Below are 27,681 nucleotides of genomic sequence, written 5' to 3'. Positions count from 1 at the left end.
TTATTGGCCAGCTGGAGGTCTCCCTTCTCACATACCTTCCCCTTGTCCTAGCCATTCACTGAGCACCCCAAGCCTGTGTTGAGAACAAAGCCCAATAGGAATAAAGCTCATTCACTTCCACAAAAATCTAAATGAAGTACAGATTAATCAGTTCAAAGCAGAATATGACATTCTATGATGCATAGTTGCTCATGGGCCAGTTCCTGCCTAGTTCCCTCCAGGACTCCAAAGCAACTAAAGATACATTATAAGGACCTAGGTCCCTGCCTCTATGATGAGCCATCCAGGACTTTCCAGTAAAGACTGTACGCTCCTTAAGACCTGATGTGCCTGGTCCAAGATACATATTCCTCTCTTCATTTCATCTCTGTAGCAACCCAAAGAGGCAAATATGACTGTCTGCCTGCTGAGGCTCACAGATGAAGAAGCTGAGGCTCACAAAGTAAAGGAATCTGTGCTACTGACATTTAGTAGCAAAGCTAGGACCTGCAGGAGCCAAGTACTAGGTCAGGCTCTGGAATCCAGTGACAAAAGACCTGAGCCCTTGACCTCAGGAAGCTCACAGCAGAGAAATAGATATGCCTTCCACCCTTCACTGCACACAAGAACAACCTCTGGTCCAGCCAGATAATGTCTCTTCAGTCTCTGCATCAGATTCCTTTGGGTACAGACAGCAAACAGGTTACAACTAGATAGAGTGCCTGCAGAGGGGATCTCCCTCCAAATGTCAGAATCACTGAGTGTGTGGTTTTCAAGATGTCCCTCCAACCCATTCCTTGCTTTCCTTTTCCAAAAAGTCAAAAAACACATCAGCTAGAGGCCCATGCCAACCTCTCCTGGGCCAGGATTTATCTGGGCAGAGAAGCAGTCAGTGTTTGGACGAAGTAACTGTGTCCCTGCAGTGCCCACTTTGCTTTGTCCTGTGGAGGGGTTAGAAAAATAAAGACAGATGGCAGAACATCAAGGTAGAGTAGGTATCCCAGAATGGACAAAAGACTTCCATGCAAAGCCCAAGCCAGAGGGTTGCATAACAGGTCTCTCCGGGACTAAGGTTCAGGAGTTTGGTTTGTCCCTTAATTTACAACTTCAACTTTCTTTTTTTTATGACATTGCTATCTCTTCTTGAAATAATGCAACCACATGATTCTCGGTTCTCTAATTGCATGTGGCTGTGCAGTAAGTACTTGTAAGTGATTTCAGGTCATGACTGGAAGGCAACGTTTAGCATCAGGAATTCAGGAAGAAAGGCAAAGTGGAGGTACCTAGCATTTCCACTATGGTGCTATTTCACTTACCTTGAGTTTATCTATGCCTGTCCTTGAAACTCTTTAATGTGACATAAAAGTAGAAACACTCCTTAAAGAGAGCAACTGTGTGTGAGCTACAGCAGCAGAAACTTTGGACGGTCAGTTATATCCTATTGGGTGTATGAGGTACGTTTTTTTATTCCTTAGCTGATGGACACTTAGGGTGATTCTGTTCCTTGCTATTAAGAAAAAAACATCGAGTGACAAAAATGTAAAATATTCCTGTGGTAGGATACAGAGTTCTTTGGGTATATGCTCAGGAACGGTATAGTTGATTCTTATGATAATTCTATATTTAATTTTTTGAGATGCTCCAATATAAATTTGCCACAGGGGCCACACCTTTTTACATCTCCAGAGAAAGGGAATACCAGTTTCTCCCTTACATCTTTACCAGTATCTACTGTCATTTTTGTCCTTGATTATAGCTTTCTACAGCCGGGATGAAATAGAATCTCAAAGTAGTTTTCATTTACATTGCTCTGGTAGCTGAGAATGTTGGGCACTTTAAAAAATATTTATTGCTCATTTCATTTAAAATTACTTAATTCCTTAGGCCAAGTTAAATTATGTAATTATTGTATTTATTGATTTGCATATGTCAAGCCATTTCTGCATCTCTGGAATGAAGCCAACTTGGTCAGGCTGATCACATTTTTTATGTGTTCTTGAATTTTGTTTTCAAATATTTTGTTGAGAATATTCCCATTTGTTTCAATCATGGAGATTAGGGCATAGTTTTTCTTTCTTTTGTAAAAGGCCTTATATAGAGTGTAGTGGATTCATAAGGGAGCTTGGAAGTTTCTTCCTTTACTATTTTATGGAATAATTTGAGAAGTGTTGATGTGTGATCTTTCTGAAGGATGTTGGACTTTTCTTTGTTGCATAACGTTCTACTACTGCTATAATATTATTGGTTATAGATCTGTTTAAATGATTTGTCTCATCTTGGTTTAACTTTTATAGGTTATATATATCTAGAGATCCATCCACTTCTTTTAGATTATTTTAATTTAGTAAAACACAATCTTCAAAGTATAGCCTTATGATTAACTAGATTTCATTGTAATCTGTTGTAACAGCTCCCTTTTCATTTGTACTTTATTAATTTCAATCTCTTCTTTCTTTTTTTCAGTTAGTTTGTCTAAGGGTTTGACGATCTTGTTAATTTTGTCAAAGAACCAAATCTATGTTTCAATGATTCTTTGAAGTTTTGTTTGTTTGTAGTTTATTTCTGCCTTGATCTAATTATTTCTATCCATCTACTACATTCGGGGTTAGCTTGTTTTCTTTTTCCAAAGCCTTAAGATACATAATTAAATTGTTTGATATTTCTCTAATTTTTTAATATGCTCTACAAAGAACAACTACTACCAAACAGAGAACAACAACGGTGTGAAATATCATTTTTAGTAAATACTGCTGTAAAAATAAGCAAAGGATTGTAGTATATCAGAAAAATGGTAAATGCCCAAATTTAGGACAAAAACTGAGAATAAAGGGTGAAGAGAATATATGCACATAAAATAATGCCATCCCTCAGTAATGCTCAATCTCACAACTCTTGTCTGTACACAATGTTTAAAAAGCAAATGTAGGTCTCAAAGTTTCAAATAAATCTTAAGTAATACCAGGCCCTCTCCAGTAGCCATGAATCAGGGTAGATGAGCTTATGCTCCAAAACAAAAAACCCTCTAAAAATCCTCTAAAATCTTAGTAGTACAAGTTGTAATCTCTCTCTCTCTCTCTCTCTCTCTCTCTCTCTCTCTCTCTCTCTCACTCAACCTGGTGACATAACTATCTGGAACACTGTTTACACTAGCAATATAGTCAAAGAACATTCAAGAGACTCTTATACTACCAGTTACATAGCTTACTAGACTCCACAGGAGTCGTTAAATGTAATCTGGCTTTGTGCCAGAAAAGTACTCATAAGTAGTTTGCCAAACATTATAAGTAACATCACATACAGTGTATTTTGTATGTTACTCTCCTGATAATCAAGATACTTCCTGTTTTTTCTACCAATAGGAGAGCTGACACAATACCAGGAATGACCACTCCTGAACAAATGTACGCCAATGTCATGCAGACTCTGAAACATCTAAATTCCCACCTGCCCAATGGCAGCCATGTTATTCTATATGGCTTACCAGATGGAACTTTTCTCTGGGATAGCTTGCACAACCGATACCACCCTCTAGGTATATTATGTTTGCAAATTCTTTTCCTCTTAAACTATGTGTATAAATGTGCAGATATGTGTGTATATGATATATGTGCAGTGCATAATATGATGTGTGTATATGCAATGTGTGAATGTATGATGTGTGATGTGTTTGACATGTATGCAAATACATGCAACATGTGTTATAGGTATATATGAATTTAATACAGAACAAATTTGAAGTAGTAAAATTTATGCTATAAAGGACTCACTAAAACAACTTACTTAGGAAATATTAAGTTACACAAAGGAGAATTTAACCAAAGAGCTGCCTCCAATACAACCAGAAGATAAGTAACCAGGAAGTGTCTGGAAATAACTGGAAAATATACTAACCAGGCTTCTTAGAAACCATGAGAAAGAAAATTTGTACTATACTGAAGTTTAGGGATGCTGGTAAAGTTTCTGCTGATGTTTAATCTCAAGTTAGACTCAATTCCCAGAACAAAAGAAGACAACTCTGACTTAGGACCAGCCATTAGTCCCATCCCCATATCAAAGAACATGCCTCCATGCTCAAGGGGTCAACACAAGGTCACAACCACCTTTATGTCCTGGCCTGCAGTTAAGTCTCCTGTGCTGTTATCAGGAGAAGAGTTCTGTCAGGTGGACAAGATGGAGCACTCAAGTACAAGAGTGGTTCGGAGTGCTTATGGTGGACTTAAAAAACAGTAGACAAGATCCCCCACAGTCCAGACACCGCCCAGACCTAAAGGGAACCGGTCAACAGTTTTCTGCACCCAAATCCCGTGGGAGGGAAAGCTAAACCTTCAGAGGGGCAGACACACCTGGGAAGCCAGAAGAGACTACACTCTGCCCACATTTCTGACTCCAGAGGAAAACATCTAATGCCATTTGGGACCCCAGGAAAAGGCAGTGCAGGCCCTCCTGGTTGCCACCATCATGGAGAGTTCAAAAGCAGCTCCCCATGAACAACTTGAGCCATGGGACCACAGGTAAGACCAACTTTTCTGCTCCAAGCGACCTGCCTAGTGGACTCAGGACACAGGCCCATAGGAACAGCTAAAGACCAGTAGACAGGAAAAACTACACAACCGAAAGCAAAACACTCTGTTCCCATAACTGACTGAAAGAAAACAGGAAAACAGATCTACAGCACTCCTGACACACAGGACTATAGGACGGTCTAGCCACTGTCAGAAATAGCAGAACAAGGTAACACCAAGACAACCTGATGGCTAAAGGCAAGCACAGGAACCCAAGCAACAGAAACCAAGATTAAATGGCATCATCGGAGCCCAATTATTCCACCAAAGCAAACATGGAATATCCAAACACACCAGAAAAGCAAGATCTAGTTTCAAAAATCACATTTGATCATGATGCTGGAATACTTCAAGAAAGACATGAAGAACTCCCTTAGAGAAATGCAGGAAAACATAAATAAACAAGTAGAAGCCTATAGAGAGGAATCACAAAAATTCCTGAAAGAATTCTAGGAAAACACAATCAAACAGGTGAAGGAATTAAAAATGGAGATAGAAGCAATAAAGAAAGCACAAAGGGAAACAAACCTATATATAGAAAACCAAAGGAAGTGACAAGGAGCTGCAGACACAAGCATCACAAACAGAATACAAGAGATAGAAGAGAGAATCTCAGGAGCAGAAGATTCCATAGAAATCATCGACACAATGGTCAAAGAAAATGTAAAACGGAAAAAGCTACTGGTCCAAAACATACAGGAAATCCAGGACTCAATGAGAAGATGAAACCTAAGGATAATAGATAGAGAAGAGAGTGAAGACTCCCAGTTCAAAGGACCAGTAAATATCTTCAACAAAATCATAGAAGAAAACTTCCCTAACCTAAAGAAAGAGATGCCCATAAACATACAAGAAGCCTACAGAACTCCAAATAGATTGGACCAGAAAAGAAGTCAACTCTACTTTTCAGTGTAACTTACATTAGTACAAGTAAAAAGTAAAGCTCTATTTCCTATGATCTTTCTCTTTTCTCTGAGATGCTCTATTATCCTCTTAATTTTTCTTTTTTTTTTTTTTTTCGGAGCTGGGGACCGAACCCAGGGCCTTGCGCTTGCTAGGCAAGTGCTCTACCACTGAGCCAAGTCCCCAACCCCTATCCTCTTAATTTTTAAGAGCATGAGAAGTGTTTAATGGATATAGCATCATCTGTTCATCCTGGAGATTGATGGGAGAGTTGAATTTTATGTCAGTCACAGCATGAAAACTAACTGTATCTGGGGTAGTAAAGATGGAGAGGGTTCAGCATTGAAAGAAAGAAGGTATCTCAATGGCTATAGTCAGTGTTTTAAGTTTCTAGATGGACCCCAGGACTTTTCACCACTGTGACATAATATCCAAGTAAAATAGTATGGAGGAAGAATTGTCTATTTGGGCTCATAATGCAGAAGATTGGGTCCCTAGGGCTTGGTCGTCCCATGTACTTCTGCAGATAGAGGTTTGTGAGAGGGTAGGGGTTCTTTACCTGATAGCTAACAGGAACCAGACAGAAAGAGGGAGACTAGAAACCAGGTATAACCTTTAAAGATATATTCTCAGGGACCTACAGCATCTACTTAGTGCCCCCTCTTAAATTTCCTGGACACTGTGTTAGGAATAACAGTGTCATTGGCTAGGGAACAAGTGTTTCAGACATGGGATGGAGTGGATTTCATATACAAATTATCTATGATAATCTATGCAGCATTTCCCCTACATTCTTATGCACTTCTTTAACCTGAACCAAAAAATAACCACAAGGAATATTTGCTAACTAGGACTCTTAGCCTACTATCACAAAAAATTGAGAGACAAAAAATTGGCTGGCATCTCCTTCCCACCCAAGTGTAATTGGGCTACCCCAGCCTTATTTAAAGGGGTTTGGTTCAGGATTTCAGACATTCTGAATGCCAGTTCCTCAACAGGGAACAACTGTATCAGACCTAAGTGTTTCATAAGCCCAGAAAGGAAGATTCAGTCAGTTCCCTTAAATTGGGCTCTTAGCTTCATAGAAACTTGTTTTTTTTTCGGAGCTGGGGACCGAACCCAGGGCCTTGCACTTGCTAGGCAAACGCTCTACCACTGAGCTAAATCCTCAACCCCCACAGAAACTTGGAATTTGATAAACTTACCAAGAAGAAGGTGTTGTCTGGTGATATACATTGTTCAGGCCACACTGGTCCACTTGGAGTTGTAGGAGACTCTATTCCTTTCTCTAGAGATTTAGATGAGGCTATCCCTCCAGTCCTGTCCTCCCTGAGACTAAGAAGTGCATGGTCATAGACTCCTTAGGATCCCCTCTAACTGTGCTCAGATAGAAGTAAAATACAAGCCTTCCTCAAAGCTATGCTGAATGCCAAATCAAACCAGGACAAATGTGACAATCAGAAAGGGAGGTGGGGTCTCTACTAATGTCTTTGAGCAATGCCATTTGATTCCACATAACATATCAGACCTCTGTTTTCCAGGCCAGCTAAATAAAGATGTGACCTATGCACAGTTCTTCTCCTTTCTAAGCTGCCTCCAGGTGAGCCCAGGGGTCTGTTATACACACACACTTACACACACACACACACACACACACACACACACACACACGTGAACACACACATGTGAGCACACACACACGCACACACACACATGCACACACTCACACACGCATGTGCATGTGTGCACACACCTCCTACTGCGGCTCTGCCTCTTTAATCAGTGTGCTCTTTCCCTTCTTTCAGGTCAGTCCCTGTAATGGCTGGATGTCTTCCAACAAGACCCTCCGGGCTCTCACTTCAGAGGTAGAGTTGCTGCCCCTGTCCTTATATTTGTTGAAGACTTTTCCTCAGGTTGGGCTTCTATAGCATAATGGTCACCAACCTGGCAAATAACAAAATCTCATGTTTAGGGAGTCAGAAAAGCCAAAAGAATATGTGTGTCCTTCTGCCTCCACCTTTCTCTATGCCTACCTCTCTTGCCATCTACTTGTGAATACACATGTTTCTCATGTGTGAAAATGTGTACAACACACACAGCTTCTTAAATAATCTGAAGCCATGAACTGGGGAGCTGAGGAAGATAAACTGTACATATGACTTGGCACACAGAACTGATCACGTCACATGTCTGAAAGAATCCATTTTCCAAGCAAAATGTCTTATACTTTGTTCATAGGCAGTAAATTACCTTTATAAAGATTATGGGAACATTTGTGGGATTTTTTAAGCCTTGCTATACAGCCCAAATTTGCTTTGAACACACAGAAATTTTCTTTCTTGCCTCAGTTTCCCAAGTACTGAGATTGCAGGCATGACCAACAACCTGCATATTTTGTTAATAAAATTTTATTGTAGAGAACTCACAAATAAAAAAACACTGTGAGATAAAAATTAAAAACATATACTTCAATATTGAAAAATGAAATATATAAAATCTACAAAGTACAGCAACAAAAATGGGGCTGAAGACAGTTGTGATAGTACACACTATTGATAGGATATGCTTAAGAGACAGAGACAGGAGGATAACAAGCCTAAGCTATAAGTTTGGGTCAAGGAAGATGGCCCAATAGCTAAGAGCATTTGCTGCACAAGTTTGAGGGCCTGAGTTCTAATCACTAGCATATACATAAAAAGCTGGGCGTGACTGCACACATAACTATAATGTTAGAGCTCTGGGTGACTGACATATACCTGTAACATCAGCGCTCTGGGAGACAGAGACAGGATCACTGGTTTCCTATTAAACCTAGTTCAAGGTTCAATAGGAAAATTTGTCTCATGGTAGTAGGGCAGAGTGACAGATCAGGACACCAAACATTCTTCTCAGACCTCAATGACTGTGTGCTAGAACACACACACACACACACACACACACACACACACACGCACACAGCACATATAATATATACACACAAAATTTCAGGCTGGGAAGATAGCTTCAGTGAGTGAAGTGCTTGCTATGTAATCATGAGGACTTGCATTTGATCCCTGTTACCCATGTGAGACAGTCGAAGCAGAGATACACCTTAACTTCAGTGCTGGGAAGGTGAAGTCAGGAGAACCCCTGTGGTTCACTAACCATCCAGACAATCTAACCCAATGAGGAAGCCCAGGTCAATGAAGGTCTCTGCTTCTAAAACCAATGTGGATGGATCCGAAGCAGTATTGTCTGAGGCTATCTTTTTCTCCTCTAAACATGTACATATACATGGACAGATACCTACAGACATGTGTGCACACAGAGAAAAACATCATCCATGTATTAGTATATGAGTGTCCCTTATCATTTCCATAGATAGGTATCTTGGGGTTTACCCTCTAGATTGAGATTACACAATTGTTTCAATGTTCATAAACTGTTTCTCCACATTAAAATGATACAACTATTCACAGTGTCCAGCATATGGATGTGGTGTGATTTATTCCATCCTTTTGTGTAGTTAGATACACAGTTGTTTCCAATTCTTCACCAGGATGAATAACAAGATGTATGTTTTGTGTCATCTCTATTTCCTATAAGTGAACTGCTAGAAGACATATTGGTCATGTTAAAGAGTTGGTTCATATTACCGAGCTGTTGTCTAAATAATGAAGCCAACCAATGTTTTCATTCATTCAGCCTCTGACATTTGGTAATATCAGTGTTGTTTGTCTCATCTTTGTCAAACCCATGCAGAAAAGTAAGTTTTTATTACGTTAATTTATACTAGTCTGACTCATAATGAGTAGTAACATTTCCATGTTCATTGGTCATTTGCACATGAATACGCTGTAATGTGCAGAGCTGTCTCTGCTGATGGCTTAGACATAGCAGAGTGGAGTGGTGTATGAAAGATCGATTTCTTTTTCTGCATGAATCATCTCATGAAAGTCAAAGTTGAGGTTTCATGATATTCTGTTTCCCTTGCATTCAGCGAGCAGAACAACTCTCCAACATACTGAAAACAATTGCAACTACCAAGACATTTGCAAACTTTGATCTTTTCTACATGGATTTTGCCTTCCATGAAAGTAAGTGGCTTGTTTTCATCTTGACAATAGGCAAGCACAGTAGGGGGTGGGGGGAGCTGTGGTAGAAAGCACACAGAACAGACTAGGGAGGGTCAAGCCCTGACTCTCTGACATAACTCTCAGCGTTAAGAAAAGGCAAAAGCAAGTTGAGACTCAATGTCACCTCCTCACTTCATCATTGAAAAGTCTCTGAAGCAACTGTTGGGATTGCCCAACAGTTCTTGCCAGATTAGCGATGCCTTATTTATATGTATGCTAAAAATAAACGTGACAGAAGAGAAGAATGAGGCCATGCCTCCTCTAATGAGTGCTAGACTACCTTGAACAGGCCTAGACCTGAAACTAACCAAAACCTCTTAATGAGGGGCGGTTTTTTTAAAAAAAAAAAAAAGTGTCATTTGAAAAGTAAACCCAGGTTCCAACACTCTGAAATTTTTTTTTTCTTTTAGAGCATTCTCTCCAGACATGAGAGTAACTGACAAGTAGCCATACAAACTCAGGCTTGCTAAGAGGAGCCACTATACATTTTGACTCTCTAAAAGAAAACCCTACTTATTGATTGTAACCCTCCCTAGATTCATTTTCATTGTTAAGCAATTCTTCTATATGAGAAAAACCCCTGTTGATTGACTGCCAGCTGAGATGCTGCTAATGAAATGCTTCAGTGTGTGCAACAGAGGGAATATTTCTCATCTCTGTCCCTCACTCCTAGCCTCCCAGCCCAGGCATCTGGAATGGAGCAGATGGCCATCATGAATTATTGAATATTACATTAGCTGACACATTTTGCATTACAGACTCTAATACTTCAGCTCTGAACATCCTTTTAACAAGACTGATCTGTCTTTACTAGATCTCCTGCATACATGACACACATCTCCCTCATGGGGAGAGACATTTTTGATAAATAGCCTCTCATTAAAATGCAGAGTTAAAGACTTATTAATGAATTATTGGTATAAACAAATGAACCACTAAGTGATCTTTGATCATTACCATCCTTGAATGTGAGTAAAGTTATTAAAAATCTAATAATGTCTAACATCCATGTGGGACAGTTCTTTATTGTCCAAAGTGATGTCTACAACTGTCATTTATTATCTTTGGTGCTGCTGGCAATTTTCTAGGTATCTCTAACCTCTCCAGTTCCAAACTTCCAAGAGGGGATTTCTTTTTAAATGTTTTATTAGCATATATTAATTATACATAATAATGGTTTCATTATGATATTTCAAACATGCACATGATATGTTTCAGTCTGTTACTGTCTCTGTCTGCTACTGTCTCTTGTCCTCCTCCCACACCCAATTAATTCTCTTCCATTTCCCTGCTAGCCCCCCTTTATCTTCATGTTTGTGTCTACGTGGGGTGCAATGGTTTCATTAGGGTTATTTACAGATGCATGGGTGGGAACCACAAGGAGAAAGAAGAGTGCAGGAGGAGGAAGGAGAAACCACTATGGGTTAGGAGTCAACAGAATGTGACCCTGAGGGCTGCTCAACTGGAGTTAAGGGTAGCCCAGATGAAACATAGTAAGTAATAATTTGGGGTTATGGATGAGGAAAGTAGATTATAACAACAAAGAGGGTAGTATCTGCCCAGCATTTATGTGCTTTAAGGTTTATTGTAAATAAAAAGGTTGTGTGTGTCTCTCACCAAGGAACTTAAGTAGCTAAGGTGGGATAGAAACCTTGGGTTGGGATTTAATACATTTTATTACAATTATGGACAAATAAAGGACAGAGTGGAAGCAGAGAACAATGTTCTGGGACCGGTCTGCATGAATACCTCACACAGCACTCAATCACTATGTCCTGTATGTATTTCTGAAAAGGACAGAACTCTCATCACCCTTTCAGAAACTATTATGTCTTGACTTGCAGCCAAGTTAAAACATTTTAGACTTGAAATCCTAGAATGTATCATAGTGAGTAGAAGGATTAACTACTCCAAATCCACCTCTGGGATTAACCTCCAACCCTAGAAATCACAGCAGCATATCACACTGAAAGTCTAGCCCTAGTGTTTGTAACTTGCAACTGTAAAAAGAGCCCAGAATTGATAGTCTTATTCTTATCTCAGTTCTGACACAGATCATAGGATTGTAGAATAGCGAGGCATTCGTTAGCTGGCATCATCCACTGGGCTCCATAACCATAGAGTGTAAAACACTCCGTACGCTCATCCTCATAAGTTTTTCCTTTCAGAGTCCAACCACCTACAGACATCATTCATACCTAAGGAAATGTTTCCCCAAGTTCCCTGAGGAAGACATGGTATAGATGTAGCTCATTATCACCCAGATCTCCTTTCATCAGAAATAAAAGCCCAGTAGAGGCACTAAACCCAAATTGTGCAGTCCTGTGAAAATCATCCTTGTTTTCACATTGTATTAGAACTGATGACACACCATGAATGCTCTCCTTTCTCATCACACTGAAATACACAATTTCACATTCTTATGACAGAAACATTCATAGCTGAGCATCCCTGTCACCTGAAGCTAGGCATAAGACCTATTTCCTTTCTACTGTGACAACATGAGTCCAGTACTGAAAGGTTCATTCCCAGATGTCCAGTTTTTCTGTTGTTGGTGGTACTGGTGGTGATAGTGGTGGTGATGGTGGTTTGGTTGTTTTGTTTTAGTGTTTCTTTTTGTTTTTGTTTGTCTTTTTGCTGACTCATTCTCTCATTAGCTATGAACTAAACATAAGTAGCAAATTTACCACCAAGAAATGTCAATTTGAGCATGTAACATTCTTTTCTTTTCTACCCCACCTCCCCAGCTGTGGAAGGAAAATGCCACTTGACTGATAAGATCATTTTCACATAGATAGCTTAATCATACCTCCTGCAGCCTTTGGCTTCAAAGACAGCCCAGCTGTAGTAAGCTTAGGCTCTTTGTTTCCTCTCCTGGATGTCTGCAAAAGCAGTCAGTGACCTCATGGTGCTAATCAGAATGCAGATTTCTATTTTAAATATATGCTAGCTTGCTATTCATCAAAGAAAGAGCTAGCACATGCCCTATAAATCTTCCTCCACTGCTTCTGCGGATCTCTGAAAAGATGGCTGTGAGTGGAATTTCTCTGACTTATAGATAAAGAAAATATATCATGCACAAAACCCCAACAGATGCTCCATGATCATTCAAGTTGCTTAATTTATTTCTTCCAATGCATAAATAGGAGGGACTGGGGAGATGAATGTGTTGATGAAGGGCCAGTCATAAAAACATAGGACCTGAGTTCAGATCCCCAGTACTCACATACAGTGGTATGTGTCTGTAATCCCACCACTGGCCAAATACCTGAAACTCTTAAGCCAGACAGCCAAGACAAATTGATGAGCTCCAGGTTCAATGAGAAGCCTTGTCTTTATTTCTAGCCTACACATACACACACACACACACACACACACACACACACACACACACACACACACACACACACACACACAAATTGAAAGGACCAATTTGCCACATTGATCTTGATGGGGCTTCCTACTCTAAAATCAATTCAGGAAAAATTAAATGCCATGTTGTCTGTTGCAGTTCTTCTGAAAAACGTAAACTCTTATCTGAAATTGTCACAAAGAATCATTCCATCTAGTAATAGTCAAAGTACAAATAAAACCTCATAATCTTGCCTGAGAGTTACCCACCCTTAAGTTTTATAGGTAGAGTGGCTTCTTTTATGTGGTAACAAGTACCTTTGAAAACACAATAGTTGTGTGGGAAAAAGTTTCCCCTGTGGATTGATTGACGGTGTAACTGGTAACTCTGTGTCGTGTTCCATTAGTATTGACGATTATTTCATATGATAAACCAGTTAATCTGAAGTGTGGCCTCTGCTATGGTAGTGTACTGTAATACAGAGTTCAAACAGACTTCGGAAGAATGGGAAAGTGTCCCTGCAGGGATGAATATATTACTGTTGATTCCATGTAGAACTGCTTGAGTATGGTGATAACAAGAAGTTCTTGGCTGGGGTAGCAACTTGGTGCTAAAGCCCTGTCCAATGGGCCCTGGACTCTAGCACCCTCATCAACACACCACAAGAACACAGCCCCTTCCTACCTACACTACAGCTCTGTTCCATGGTGAAGCTTAGCAAGCAAGTATGCTCCTCCTGTGCCTATATATTCTGCCACCGTGTTTCCCTTTCATAATTTCCACAGCTGGATTCCTTAGCATTCAAAGGGAGTAAGATGGAATTGCCATCTCTGTGCATTTTGAAAAGGAATACCAATTCTGATGATTAAATTTTGTCTATTTATTCTGTGAAGAGATCCATCAACATCTCCTCATTACTTTGAGGGTTCAATTCCAGCTGCTCTAAATTTCCTTCTGCTTGTCATCCTGTGGGCTCCAGGTTGCCTTTTGTGACTGTAGGGCTGCCTGTCTGCTGAAGTTTCGCAGTTATTGGTACATATAAAATTAAAATGGAAATATTTTAGAACAAGTTTAAACCTTAGTACCAAGATTAAAGCATACTAGTAGAAACTCTACATAAGAGAAGCTGGCCTCTTTAACAAGGAATCCTAGCAATGGCTTCTCCCAGGAACCACATGTTGGCTTATAACATTTCTTTAACAAACTCACATTTGCCTTCCATTGTAAAATTTCCTGGCTTCCCAATCATGGCAATTCTTTCATCGATTTTCTTTTGGCCACTGAAGTAAAAGTTTTGTGGGTTTTTTGTTTTTCCTTGAAACATGTATGATTTATTACATATAAAGTACTCATTAATAACACTAAAAATGAATGTGAAGGACTTATATGTCTAGCTGTTGCTTTTACTTTCAGAGCCAGTTTACAAACTGCACTGAAATTAGCCTTGTTAGTTTTAGTTCCAGTTTCATTCTTGAGTTAAATATTTCTGTTAGTACATATTAATTATACATAGGAGTGGGAGAAGGAACCATCTTAGCTGAACTTGTCAACTTTCTCTGCAAATATGGATAGACAAAAAGTCCTATGTGAGGCTTCCTACCCCAGCACACAAGAGAAGCCTGGTAGATCTGGGTCAAGTCCACAGCTCACGATAAATCACAACAGAGACAACAGGTTTCTGATCATGATTTTCTTCACTTACCCCTTACAATTTTCTAGCAGACTGTATCTGAGGTCTTGGTTGAGCTAAACTACCCTCCTGGTCTTATTAACACTCCCTATATATTTCAGAACATCTATTAGTATTCCTGAACTACTATATTATAGTACCATAGCCTGTGTCCCATAAACAACAGAGTTTTGTTTATTCAGTTCTAGAAGATATAAATCCAAGATCACAGTGCTTACACAGTTGAATTCTGATTTTTGAACTATCGTAATGCAAAAATTCCCTGGGACTCCTTTATTAGGTCACTAATTCCATCCATGAGGGCTGCACTTCATGGTCTAGCTAGCTAGCAAAGGTTCCACCTCTTTTCACCAGCCATCTCAGCAGAGTTAGGCTCTCAGTGTATGAACTTGAGAATGACCCCAAAATCAGTCTATCCAACATCCTGTTGGAGATCATCATTATTCTTTCTTCTGTAAATATCTACACAGCAGAAAGTGACCTGCATCTAAAAAATGGAGGAAGTTAAGGGGCATGAGTGAAGAGAAAGGACACAAAAGAGTGAACGCAATGACACCTCTGATGTCTCAAGGACTAGAGGCTGAAGTCTGTACTAGGTAGAATCCCTGCCCCACCCCATCCTTGTAAATCTCTATGGCAGTGCAAGAAGAAAGGAGATGGAGAGACACCATAGAAGTATAAGGAGCACTCAAAAGTCTTTAGCTGTGACCTCAGCTCTGCATTTACAGAAACTTCAAATTCCTGGCTTTTTCATTGCAAGTAACTTGTTGGATACTCAGGCCGGAGTTGGGTTTGATAGACCATCAACATAATGCTCAAAAATTGAAAAGCAAGTCCCAGAAAAGGGAAGAAAACTGGCTTATCCTCTGCTGGACAAGAGGAAAGCAAAGAGGCTAAGACAAGCATGGGCAGATTGCACAGCAGATGAGCAGGCAGAGTGGGACTGGGCTAGAAGCATTCCTGAGTGTGCAGATACAGCCCTGCAGCCAGGAAGGATGACCAGGAACCCACAGGAGCCTCAGCCTGATGTGCAGAGGGGAATTTAGAGTAGGAAAATTGAACCTAAAACAGAAAGTCTCATTCCAAGGTTGTGCCCCCCAAACAGGCAACTGGAAACAGAGGCAGGCCAGCTTTCTGGGGCCACTGAAAGGCAAGAAACAAATGGTTGAGGGGTGCAATTTATTTTAGAAGAACCAACTGAGCCTTCTCCTTCATAAAATTGAGTATGGCTTGCTTATTAGTGCAGCTCTTAACTCTCCATTGAAAGAAAAATCCATACCATTCCTCAAAAACAGGACCCTTCTCTATCAGCATAAATTGATTTGGGTTTCTATATGAGGAATACAGCATAGCAGACAAGTCCTCTTGTATCTTACAAGAAATGCAAATGCTACTTGCCAGCAACAGTTTCTTCTACCAACTACCAGTGAAACCCAGGAGCACACTATAATAGATTCCAAGGAGCTAGGCATGTGGCTAGTACTTGGAATATAGGGATGGGAGAATCAGGAGTTCAAGGCCATTCTTGGATATCTAGGAAGTGTGAGGGCCACCTTAAAATATACAAAAAGAAAAAGAGCCACACTGCTCAGGAATAAGCTAGGGGACCATCAGCATGACATATCCTCCTGAACTCTGAGAAGAGAATCATTATTTGTCACCTCAGGGACAAGGGTTGAGCAGTAAGAAAGGATGGCATCTCTGCAGTAATTAGAAAAATGACAGAGGATTGATTCAGTCTCATGCCTGCGAGTTCACCAGTGTCTCCATCTTTCCCTGGGAGAAGAAGGGAGTGGCACAGTCCTTTGGCACAACCTTTGAGGTTGGGGAGACTTGGAGAAAGAAGTGAAAAGAACAATTGGAATTGTAGCTACACCGCTGGCTTCTATGAACACCAGGAAAGTGAGGTGTTGTGCCAGGAGCAAAAGTCTCTGATGGTTCTGCCTGAAGGCTCTCTAGGGACTGCAATTTTCATAAGGAATTTTTACTAGCTTTGTGATATTACAACATAGAATTAATTGCACAGCTGCCTTGGAGGAACTGACATGTGTAGTGTGTTATCCCTGTTGATGGACAGTTTTATTACTTTTCATCACTTTGGGGCTCATAATATTTCCTCTGTAGCCATGCTCTTTCTAAATGCAACATTGAGATAATTTTATGCAATTATATTTCTGACATGCTGTGTGATTGTTTGAGGTGATTGCTTGACACACGTAGGCAGTGTCTGCAAATGGCAGCACGTGAAAGGAGATGTTAGCAAAATGTCATCCTCACTTCTGAAAATGGCCTGTGCCACAGATGAGGAAAAGATCAGACGGACCTAAATTGTCATTGCTCATATTACTGCTAACTTGATTTCCTCTGCCCTCCCTGCCGCATGAGCCACATTTACCCAGCACATTCACACAGGCCCTTTCTGACTTAGAAAAAAATCACGCAATGGATAGATCATTACTGTTCTGAAATCTCCCAGCCCAAGGCACAGCTCAGAGAAAACTGTGATGAGATAAAACAAGGACTGGAAGTGCTAGAGAGATGTCTTGGTGATTAAGAGCACTAGCTGCTCTTCCAGAAGACTAGAGTTCAATTCCCAGAACCCACATGGTAGCTCACTACCACTTGTAACCCAAGGATCTTATACCCTCTTCTAGTCTCCACTGTCACCAAGTACATAGATATGCAGACAGGCAAAACACACACAAGAATTAAAGAAAAAAGCAGGGGACACTGACATCACATGAGCTCCTTGTCCTTGGCATGATGACATTCACCAGTAATCCTCCAATTATGTGTCTTTCAGTAATAGAGGACTGGCAGAAAAGAGGTGGTCAGCCATGGCAGCTTATTGAACCTGTAGACGGATTCCATCCCAATGAGGTAAGTATCACCACATAGTGGTCACTGAGCCTATCTGCTTGGTTTTCTAAAATATATGTATGCATTCATAAAGATTTATTTATTTATTTCAAGTATGTGGGTATACTGTCACTGTCTTCAGACACACCACGAGAGGAGATCAGATACCATTATAGATGGTTGTGAGCCACCATGTGGTTGCTGGGAATTGAACTCAGAACTTCTGGAAGAGCAGTCAGTGCTCTTAACCACTGAGCAATCTCTCCAGCCCCGTATTGTTTTTTAGTCCTGTTTAGCTCCCTGAAGAACTTTTAGATAGTGTACACATATTAGTAACAGAAATTCAATAAAATAATGTGAAAATTAGAAAGAAAGTAAAATAAAAGAAAATTTGCCAGAAATTTTGATGTGGTTTCTACAGTTGATAGAATCTGTGCAGGGCAGTCCTGAGAAACTGTCCCAGGAATCCTACAAAACCTACTGTGCGTTCTCTAGTGGCCAATTCGAAATGAGCCATCACCCATACTTTCAATTTAAAAAAGTCAATACCTGGAAAAAATAATGATTTCAAGATATGATCAAAATACATTATATTCGTGTATAAAGTTTTAAAAAATAATAAAATGTATTATATTTAAAATAGTAATAATTGCAAGGATTCCTGAAAGTGAGATGTGTGGAAATTGTATGGATGTCTCTAAAAGAATAGTGCGAGAGAACAGTGCCTTTAGCAAGGTCCTGCTGTAAGAGCTTTTCCTCCTCTCAGATTCCAAGTAGGACATATGAAGTGGCTGTGCTCTGGCTTCTGTACAACACATGGGAGCTCAGTTCTAGGACTCAGCAATGCTTGTCCCACTCCCCTCCCATTATCCTGCCTTTAGCCATAGAAGATCCACTTTTATCTGTCCCACATACTTGACTTGCTTGTGACATTTCTATTTTAAAAAGAGAAGAAAGCATGGGGGAGTTCTTTTGCCATTTGAAAATCCTGAAAGCAGGTTATCCACAGGGAGGGATGGTCATTTGCTCAGGCAGTCCTCTGTAACCATAGGTATTCTGACCCAGTGTGCTATGGCAATGACAAGGCCCCTAACCCCTGGCTGAGTACAGGAAGAGACCGACATGCCCTTAAGAATCTGACCCAGACCTGGGTTCAGTAACTGTTCATGGGCATGGTGAAAAATTACCTCAAAAGGAAAAAGTAAAAGAGGGGGCAGTGCTGCCTAATGGATGAATGGCAGCAAAGACATTGTCTAAAGTGGACATCAGTGGCTTACCATGCTCAAACCCTTCTCCTGATCACATATGTTGAACTGAAAAGTTTAGACTGGCAACTTTCCATACAATAGTATGTGTTGAGTACCTACCCAACTGGCAAGCACTGTAAGACCTCCAAAATGAAAAGAGAACCACTTTTGTTGTTTAAAATTATAGCATACAGCAGGAGAGAGATGAAGAAATGGATAATTAAATATAATGTGGTAACTGTCTCCAAGTGTGTAAACAAGAATTCTTTCATGGAGGATAAGACGGGAAGATGGCAGAAGATGACGTTAGGAAAGGATTTCTAGAGAATGAGATAACAGAACTAAGTCACTGAAGAGCAAAGAAAATGGAGGAGGCAGAAAATAGCTGCAGGAAGTGTTATGAGCATAGGAAAAGCACAAACAATGATCTGACGATAAGAGAAAGCAGAGAATGCTGGAGAGGGGTCTCTTGCACAGAACGAATGGGAGCAAGATGGAGAGGAAAGAAAAAGGCATTCAAAGCAGATGCTAGGAAACCTGCATGACTAGGAATGAAGCCAGTGGGAGCTTACAAGCCAGAAATCAGACATATTTCTAGAAGTTATCATAGTAGGATATGACTACAGTTCAGCCTAGAGAAGATGAAGTCCTGAATTGGATGCCCTCATCATATCTACATCTATATCTATGTCCATAGCTACAACTATATCTGCAGTGGCAATTTGGGCAGTGCTTTGATGGAGGGAACTGGAAAAAACTAAAAAAAAAAATAAATTAAAATAAAATAAAAATAAGCAGAGAAAATATGTTACAAAGACCCAAGACTTAGATTCATGACCTGGACCCCACATAGCTCAGCCTTGTGAGGCATCTGCTTGAGAGTTTTTGAAGTTACAACATCTGAAGTGTCACTTAAAACATGGCTGGGCTCAAATTCAGATGACAAGAATCAGAAGGTATTGAAAGAGCCACAAGCATTCACCAGACCTAGTTTCTCCCAGGTCCTCCTCAGCCATGTGTCAACACCTTTCATGCCTCAAGCCCTGAAAACCTTACCCATGCCACCCTGCAAAACAACCTCCTCCACCCCATCCTGGCATTTACTCAGAGCCTCCTTTTTAAACTCACAGGCAACATCTGACTGTCTACAGATCAACCATGTTAAAGAAGTACGAGACCCGTGAGTGAGCACATGAACAGGATACACAAACACAGCTGTGTATGTCCAGAGATAGTCTCTCTCCAACTGAGGAAAAGAGAAAATATTTTATTAAAAGCAAGGCAGTTTCCATAAATTAAGACCTTCATTTCTCTTCAACCCAGTACACGTCCACTGCCAGAGACACAAAACATAGAACCAATGGGTGAATTTAAAAAGCTGAGCAGCCTCCAGGTCTCCATTTGCCTCAACTTTATAAGCTCATGAGACAAAATCCCTGGGAAGCCTTAAGGAGGCCACACATGGCAATTGCGCAGAGACTGGGGCTGGAGGATGGAGGCAGGAAGGAGAATAGCCTTGGCTAGTGAACTAATTTCCCAAGCAGTCACCTGGTCCTGCTGGCAAACCAGCAACCACCATGTATCTAATTTACTGTTTTGCACAAACAACCATCATCCATTTACCACAGAGTCTGAAGCTGTAAGTTAAGTTCCTTCTTAAATGGAAGTGTTTCAGTTTTCAGTCTGTAGATTTTAAATCAGTTGTGTCCACACATGGCCAGATCCAAGAGACTGTGTTTGGGGGCAAGTTGAGGAGGTTGAGGAAGAGAGCAATGGCCTCCTCCAGCAGAGGGTTTTGGCCACTGACTTCGCTACAGAGCTCTGAGTGCTTTCACTTCAGAGAAAATACAACCAGGACAGATTTTCACTTTTGGTCCGGTAAAGCCTACATTAAATTTAGCCACAGTTCAACTTCAAAGGCATCAAAACATTTTAAGTTTTCAAAGAACTCTATATAGTCCTGCTCTCAATTGTATTCGCTCTTTTAAAAATATTACAGACAGTTATTTTTGCTTAGTATTTACCGCTATGGTTATTTCACTACAAAAAAAAAAAAAAAGACAACAACAACAACAGAAAAAATAGGTCAGAGAAGAGCTGGAGGCTTCCAAATATCTCCAGTCAAGGTTGCTGCTGGTATTCTGTCCTCCCAGTGTTTCTTAGTCAACTTTGGGAGGTAAACAGATGCATTTGCTTGGGGGAGGAGGGGTCAAGCACCTCCTGAGGAAGTGCTTCTGTCAACAGCAATTCAGTTGGCCCATGAAGCATGGCTTTGTTTGAGGATTGTCATCTGTGTGAGGAGGAATTTGAAAGCTCTAGGTAGGCTACAAGTTCACCTCCTCCCTACCATTACCATCCTCACCCTGTGTGATAAGTGGTTGAGAGTAAAAACTAAAAGAGACATTCCACTGAAAACTCACACAAGACAAAAGAGGGGTAAGTCCTCCTGCTTTGTAGAATCTTCTAAGAGAATTTTAGGGAAGAACAAAGAATTTTCAGTGGATCTGGGGATATCATGGTTTAACCAACATTTGGGCTTCTGAATGACAGCAAGCAGGAGCTCCCGCTTTACCTTGGAGTAGGAGCCAGGTACACAAACAGCCATAAACATACAGTAGTGCCCATGAGGCAGATGACTGGCCTCTGTACGTATAGTCAAGACCTTGCAATATCACAGAGGCAAGGAGGCAGTGAAGTGGTGTCTTCACTGCTCATGACTTGAGTCTAATGCCATTGTTGTCAAAAAAGCATGAGTGTTTTTGTGAAGTCTAACATTCTTAATACTTTATTCAAAATCTCCTGGCTGAAATGGGCTCATTTGCTGAGCTGATAATGAAATCCAATCAAAGCCACCACTACTGGGCTCCTAAAACTACACATTCAGTGCATGTGCACAGCAAGCCTCAGAAGCAGTGTTTCTTGGGAATAGCATGAACCAGAATTGTCTAGGGTAAGATGGGAAGATGTAACACTGTGCATCTTCTGTTCTTCCGTAGTTCATCCTGTGGGTTGTGTGTGTGTAAGTTCAGAGAATGTGTTCTTTCAGAAAGACTTACGTTGAAAGACATACTTTTAGAACTCTTGTCCTAAAGCTTTGTCCTTCCTAATAAATTATAAGGTGTTCTTATTGTAAAAGAAAAGGGCAACCTCATATGCATATTGCCCTGTGAAATCTAAATCAGTGTCTAAATCAGTGTTTCTCATCCTATGAGTCACCAACCCTTAAGGTCCAACAACCATTTTATAGGAGTTACCTAAGACCATAAGAAAACATAGACATTTACATTATAATTCATAACAGTAGTAATATTATAGTTGTGAAGTATTAACAGAAATAATTTTATGGTTGAGGGTCACCACCACATGAGGAAATATATTAAAGGGTCACAGAGTTAGGAAGTTTGAGAAGCACTCATCTAAATCTTGGGGAAAGGGAAAACTCACTTTGAAAAGTTTCTCCTGGGAGGGAATAAATAGGGGAAGTAAGATTTCCTTGCCAACCTTTGAGCTAACAGTGTTTTATGTTTTTAACACCAAACTCAGCAAGCAAAGAAGAAAGCAGAGTTAAGTTCTTTATCAGTGAGATGTTCTTGAAGAAACCCAATGCCAGTATCTCCTGGGATTGATGTCAATTTTTCCCAGTCCTCTCAAATTCCAAGCAATGACCACAGACCAATAGGACCCTTGACATAATTCCAGATCATCAAATAATTAAATCAAAAATCATGTTCTACTGCAGGAAGCTAACTTGAATTCAGAAACCACTTCTGGCTTCACTGTGCTCTAAATTGCAGATGTTCATGTGCATCTGTTATGACTTGAATATGAAATGCCTTCCACAGGCTCACGTGTGAGAAAGGTTGTTCTTGTGTAGCACTGCTGTTTGGGGAGGCTGGAAAACCTTTTAGACTGTCTCTAGCTGGCAGAAATAAGTCACTTAGGAGTAGGTCACTTTGAAAGCTACATCTATCTCTGGTTCTAGGCTTGAGTGCTCTGTTCCCTGGATTGACCTGGGATTTTACCCACCACAATGTGAAGAGGTTGTGTCACAAGCCCTTACTAATACAGATGAAATGGTCCCAATAGTTACCATCCTTCCTTGCTATGATGGACTGAAATCCTCTGAAACATGGACCAAGCAGAAGCCTAGCAGCCAGAAGTTGTTACCAGGTACTTTGTCACAAAAGCAAGAAAAGTAACTACAACATCTGAGCAAGGAAGTAGTCTCTAAAAGGTTCATGAAAGAAAAGATATGGACTTAATCCAGAGAACCCAGATAATAGAACCCACTCCCTTGTCTTCTATTGGACAGAATTTAGTTCCGTGAATGTGTTTGGTGTTTCAGTGAGTGAGCCAACAGCCTATGTACCCTCCTGCACTGAGATGTGAATATTGTCAGAAAAGGAATCTCTCAAATACTAGGAAAATTTGTAATGAAGTTTGATCTGTAAAAGAAATGCAGCCTGATGGAGTACGGTGTGTGCATTGGGTAAAGACAGTGACATAAATCTGCATTTACAATGATATAGCCCAATGTGGAAATGTGATGATAATGGAAAGACAAGTAAGTATAAGGACAATATCCCAAGTCTGTGCCTCTGTCACAATCTAGGGACTGTCGCCAAAAAGAATTAACATTGTAGGTTGTGCATTACACTTTAGGAAAAACATTTTAAAATGCTATATAGATGAGCATGCCTTTGTATGCATGTGGTGTGTGTGCATGCGTGTGTGTGTGTGTGTGTGTGTGTGTGTGTGTGTAACCTAAAAAATCTATACCCAATGCTAGGAAAAGATTTCTCCATTCTAATTACAAATAATTTTTATTCTCTTTTTCTGTTTGCTAATTTTTTGTCCTGGAATGACAAGATATTGGATTAATATTTTAAACAATTAATACAGACAAACAAAAGACTCACACTATGCTTAAGAAACAACTGGCTTGAAATAAAGGAAGTGAAAGATACCTATGTATCTCCCTGTGTGGTGGCGCATCATGGGAGTGATAACAGACAATGAATAGAGGAGAAGCATGAGAATCAAATGAGTGAATGAACGAATTAATGAATGAATATAGTAGATCATTTCCTCACAATTCGCTAGCATATTGACATGCCAGTCTCATAGTAGACACAGTATTTCAGCAGTGCATGCTCCTAAATACATTCATCTCTGTTAGAGTGACAGCCAATTAGTTGCTTTCAAACCAGTCACCACAAGCTCAAATCTGAGCTCATTCACTCTCACTTTCTTCTTCCTTCCTTCTCCCCTATCTCTTGTCTTATTAATGTCAGGGAAATAAATGCCCACAAAAGCCTTGTTTCCACATAATCATTAAAAAGACAATTTAAGTGTGTCATGTTGAAAGTTTTCAAAACAACCCACACCAGCAACTTTCCACAGACCTGGAAGCAGTGACCTTTCCTGAGGAGTGCCAGGAAAGGAAGCCAGAAGACCAGGCCCCTGTCCTTAAAGATAGCCTACATATTGCATAAGAGAACATCACAGCCAGCCTGGTAGTCATCCTAAGCCTTGCTCCTGCTTTTAAGTACAAAGTAGAAAGTGTGTGTCTGTCAGTAGACTGCAATGTGTGTGCTGTGTGCATTTGGTTCATGTATATGTTTTGTGTAATATGTTGCATGGATATGATCAAGGTTGCATATTTATGGGAACATAAACTAGTACAGCCAGTGAGGACATCAATATGGAGGTTCCTCACAGATCTAAAGCTACCCTGTGATCCAGCTGTACAATTCTTGGAGTATTCCTGAAGGATTCTGAGTTAGCACACCACAGAGACTTTCACATTCATGTTTACCGCAGCCTTGCTCACAATGGCCAATATATGGAGGTGACCTAGATGCCACAAAAGAACACATGAAGAAAATGTGTTATTGTCCTCAATGGGGTTTTGTTCAACCATAAAGAAGAATGACATCACATCATCCATCGAAAAGTGGATGTGACTGTAGACCATCGTATTAGGGGAAATATAGGTGAACAGGATTTGCATAATTTAGATTTAACTATATATGTCTATGATGAAAATAGAAAAAGGGCTATATGGAAAAGGATAGACCCTAATTGGAGGGTGGTGGGGAGACAAGAAAAGATATGGAAAGGAAAAAAGGAGACAGACCTCACATTCTTATTCACATGCAAAAGAAGGGCATCTTTTCTGGGAGAAGAGACCAGAAGGAGGAGAGAAGGGAGAGGGATAGGATGAATATGTGAGGTGTAATGAAACATGTGTATGAAATTTCATGAGGAACCCCAGTATGTATGCTTACTAGAAAGTCAATAAGAAACAAAGTGATCACATGCTTGATTGGATAAGTGGCTGGGGTGAGCACTTGATATAGTATTTGGCATGCACAAGGTGGTATTGAGTTTGAACCATAATACCTGAAAGTAAAAGTCTGATTGCATGGAAACATTTTACATCCACTTCAGAAGGCTCTGGCACTTCATAAAGCCTCTAGAGCTGATTAATGCAATGACTCAATCAGCTTTGGTTTTTTTCTAACAATTTCTAACATTTTATGCATAGTTTAGACCCAGAAAGAGCTTTTGGTCATTGATTCCATTCTACTTACAGTGAACTTTGGCCCCAGAGTGTCAAAAATCTACCCAACATTACAGAGTGCTGTCAAGTGGCATGGTGAACTGCCATGAGGGCAGTATGCCTCCCTCTCAGTATGCTCCCCTCTCAGGCCCTCAGCAATCACTTCTGTCATTTTCAGCACTGCTGTTGAGATACAACCATTTGGCCCAAGGACCAGCCAGGCCCATTTGCTAACTACATCATTTGCCGAGAAAAAACATCCTCATCCAATGCATAGGGGATGGCAGAGAACTGGACAACCAAGACTAGCTCCTGCTACCACTGGGGACAAAGCAAACCTAGCATAAAGCTACAAAAGCCAAAAAAGTGGCATTTGGCAGGAGAAACCATGCTCATCCTGCTTAGATTCCAGCCAAGCAATGCACGGCCAGTGTCTTTTTCAGTCTCTCTGTCTACCCTCATCTTCTGGGAACCTGTAGCTTCCGGACCACATCATTGTCCTTCCCATGGGCTATGGGTCATCTGTATATACCTTAGCCTCTGCCAGGTGCACAGCTTCCCCAAGAAACATCCAGAACCTACCCTTAAAAGTTCAGCTTCTGCCAAGAGGGCCTGTCTTTTCCCTTCCATGCAAAGTTGGTATTTCCTCCCTTTTGGATTGTGCTTCTCCCTCACAGCCCTCCAGGTGTGGGGTCATTCCACTTGTCTGGCTCCCAGGCTAGCCAGGAGCTCCTCCAGAGAAGGCCTCCTCTAGTCATTAGCATCCAGGCCTTAGGCCACCAGAAGGAATTGTTAGCTGTCTCTGGAGTGCAGGAGTGGGTTTTTTAGAACATGTACTTATTCTATGTTTATAAGTCACAAATCTAGGAACTTAAACCGATATGCAGTTTTTGATAGTCATAACCCGACCTGGTCCTGCCCTTAAGATGTCACAAACTACAGTCAAGGTGTGTTACCCAGGCTCTGAGATCATCCAGAGACAAAACTGGAGGAAACAGCATCATATTCACCCGAGTTGACAGAGTTGAAGTTGGACCGAGAGAGTTGGTGGACCTCAGCTGGGGGCTAACATCAGCTCACAGTACCAGAGTAGCAGGACCAAGTTCTATTTTAGGAGACACAGTCACTGAAGTGACATCTGTTCATCACCACCATTAGGACAAGGTGATAGGTCCCACCCACCATAGGGGAAGGAATTGAAACACAGATGGAAGCAGGGATCTCAGGAATGGTTCTCAGGTCTTCCCACCATGGAAGATGCTGAGCTTTAAACATGAAATGCCCCCAGACTCTAGTGTTAAATTTTAGGCTCTCCAGATGATGGTGCTTTTGTGAGAGAAGAAGTAAACCTAGGGAGATGGAACTTGGATGAAGCAATGAAGTCCCTGACTTTTTAAAACATCTTGTCACTGACCTCAGCCAGTCTCTTCTTTGTTTCCTGTTTGCCATGAAGTGGACAGCTTCCCTCTACCATGATATATCTGTAGCCCATGGGCAAAAGAAACTCTTTCTCTTTTAAATTGTTTCTCCCAGATAATATTAACATTGATATGATACAAGGTTTTAGAAATGAAGAATTGCTAAATTGTGCTGGTCAATTTCATTGTTGTGTTGTTGTTTGACAAAGTCTCCTGTATTTCCAAGCTGACCAGAAACATATCATGTAGCTCAAGGATGAACTTGAGCTTCTGAGCCTCCTGCTGCTACATCTTGAGTGGCAGAATTAGGCATGTGCCTCAATGATCTGCCGTGTGGTGCTTAGAGAAAGCTTGAGCTTCTCTGTGTTAGGCAAGCCCTCTGCCCACTGAGCAGCATCCCACGCCCACTGGTTGTCCTTTATCATTAAGTATCTCCTCTCTCTGGCTCTCTTATAGGTGGCTTCACTTCTGCTAGCAAATCGTGTCTGGAAGAAGATACAGCTCCAATGGCCTCATGTCCTGGGAAAGGAGAATCCATTCAATTCTCAGATTGAAGAGGTGTTTGGAGACCAAGGAGGACATTGAGTGTCCCCAGAAGGAGCATCACTGGGAGAAAGAAACCCTCCCACCTGCCCATTCCTGGGGCTAATATGCCACAGGCATGGAAGACCTCCTTTGGTGACTTCTCTACAAACCACTTTCCTCTCAATTGGAGACAGACCTTAATGGCAGACTGATGCCCATGCTTCCCACAGCAATTTTCCTCTGCTCAACTCTGAAACACCCTTTAAGAACATGTTTTTGGGGATCTTTCCAAGCATGGCAATATCTGTGCCCTTCAGCATTCTACTGTTCCAGAAGAAGCTTCTAGAATAGTAAAGCACCCCAGGGTGTTTAGCGGCTTACCAGGGTCTGCACTTCAGATTGAACCTCTCTCCCTGTTGCTTACTTGAAGGTGGCCCAGGAAGTTGAGACTTCTTCTAGTACAGCT

The 27,681-nt window shown here is 40.8% G+C and overlaps 1 protein-coding gene across 1 annotated transcript in view; it reads left to right on the top strand.

Annotated features, from left to right (window-relative positions):
- Positions 1-27,275, top strand: part of Aoah (acyloxyacyl hydrolase) — a 222,352-nt gene extending 195,077 nt beyond the window's left edge. Inside the window, exons 16-21 of the mRNA XM_032884823.1 lie at positions 3,339-3,511; positions 6,986-7,044; positions 7,250-7,309; positions 9,424-9,520; positions 17,405-17,481; positions 27,147-27,275. Of these exons, the coding sequence (XP_032740714.1) occupies positions 3,339-3,511; positions 6,986-7,044; positions 7,250-7,309; positions 9,424-9,520; positions 17,405-17,481; positions 27,147-27,275 (595 nt within the window). The remainder of the gene's footprint in view (positions 1-3,338; positions 3,512-6,985; positions 7,045-7,249; positions 7,310-9,423; positions 9,521-17,404; positions 17,482-27,146) is intronic.
- Positions 27,276-27,681: the final 406 nt, after the last annotated feature.

The sequence above is a fragment of the Rattus rattus genome, chromosome 14 (genome assembly GCF_011064425.1).
Source record: "Rattus rattus isolate New Zealand chromosome 14, Rrattus_CSIRO_v1, whole genome shotgun sequence".
NCBI classification, from domain to species: domain Eukaryota; kingdom Metazoa; phylum Chordata; class Mammalia; order Rodentia; family Muridae; genus Rattus; species Rattus rattus.
This window is presented reverse-complemented; position numbering and strand designations above follow the sequence as displayed.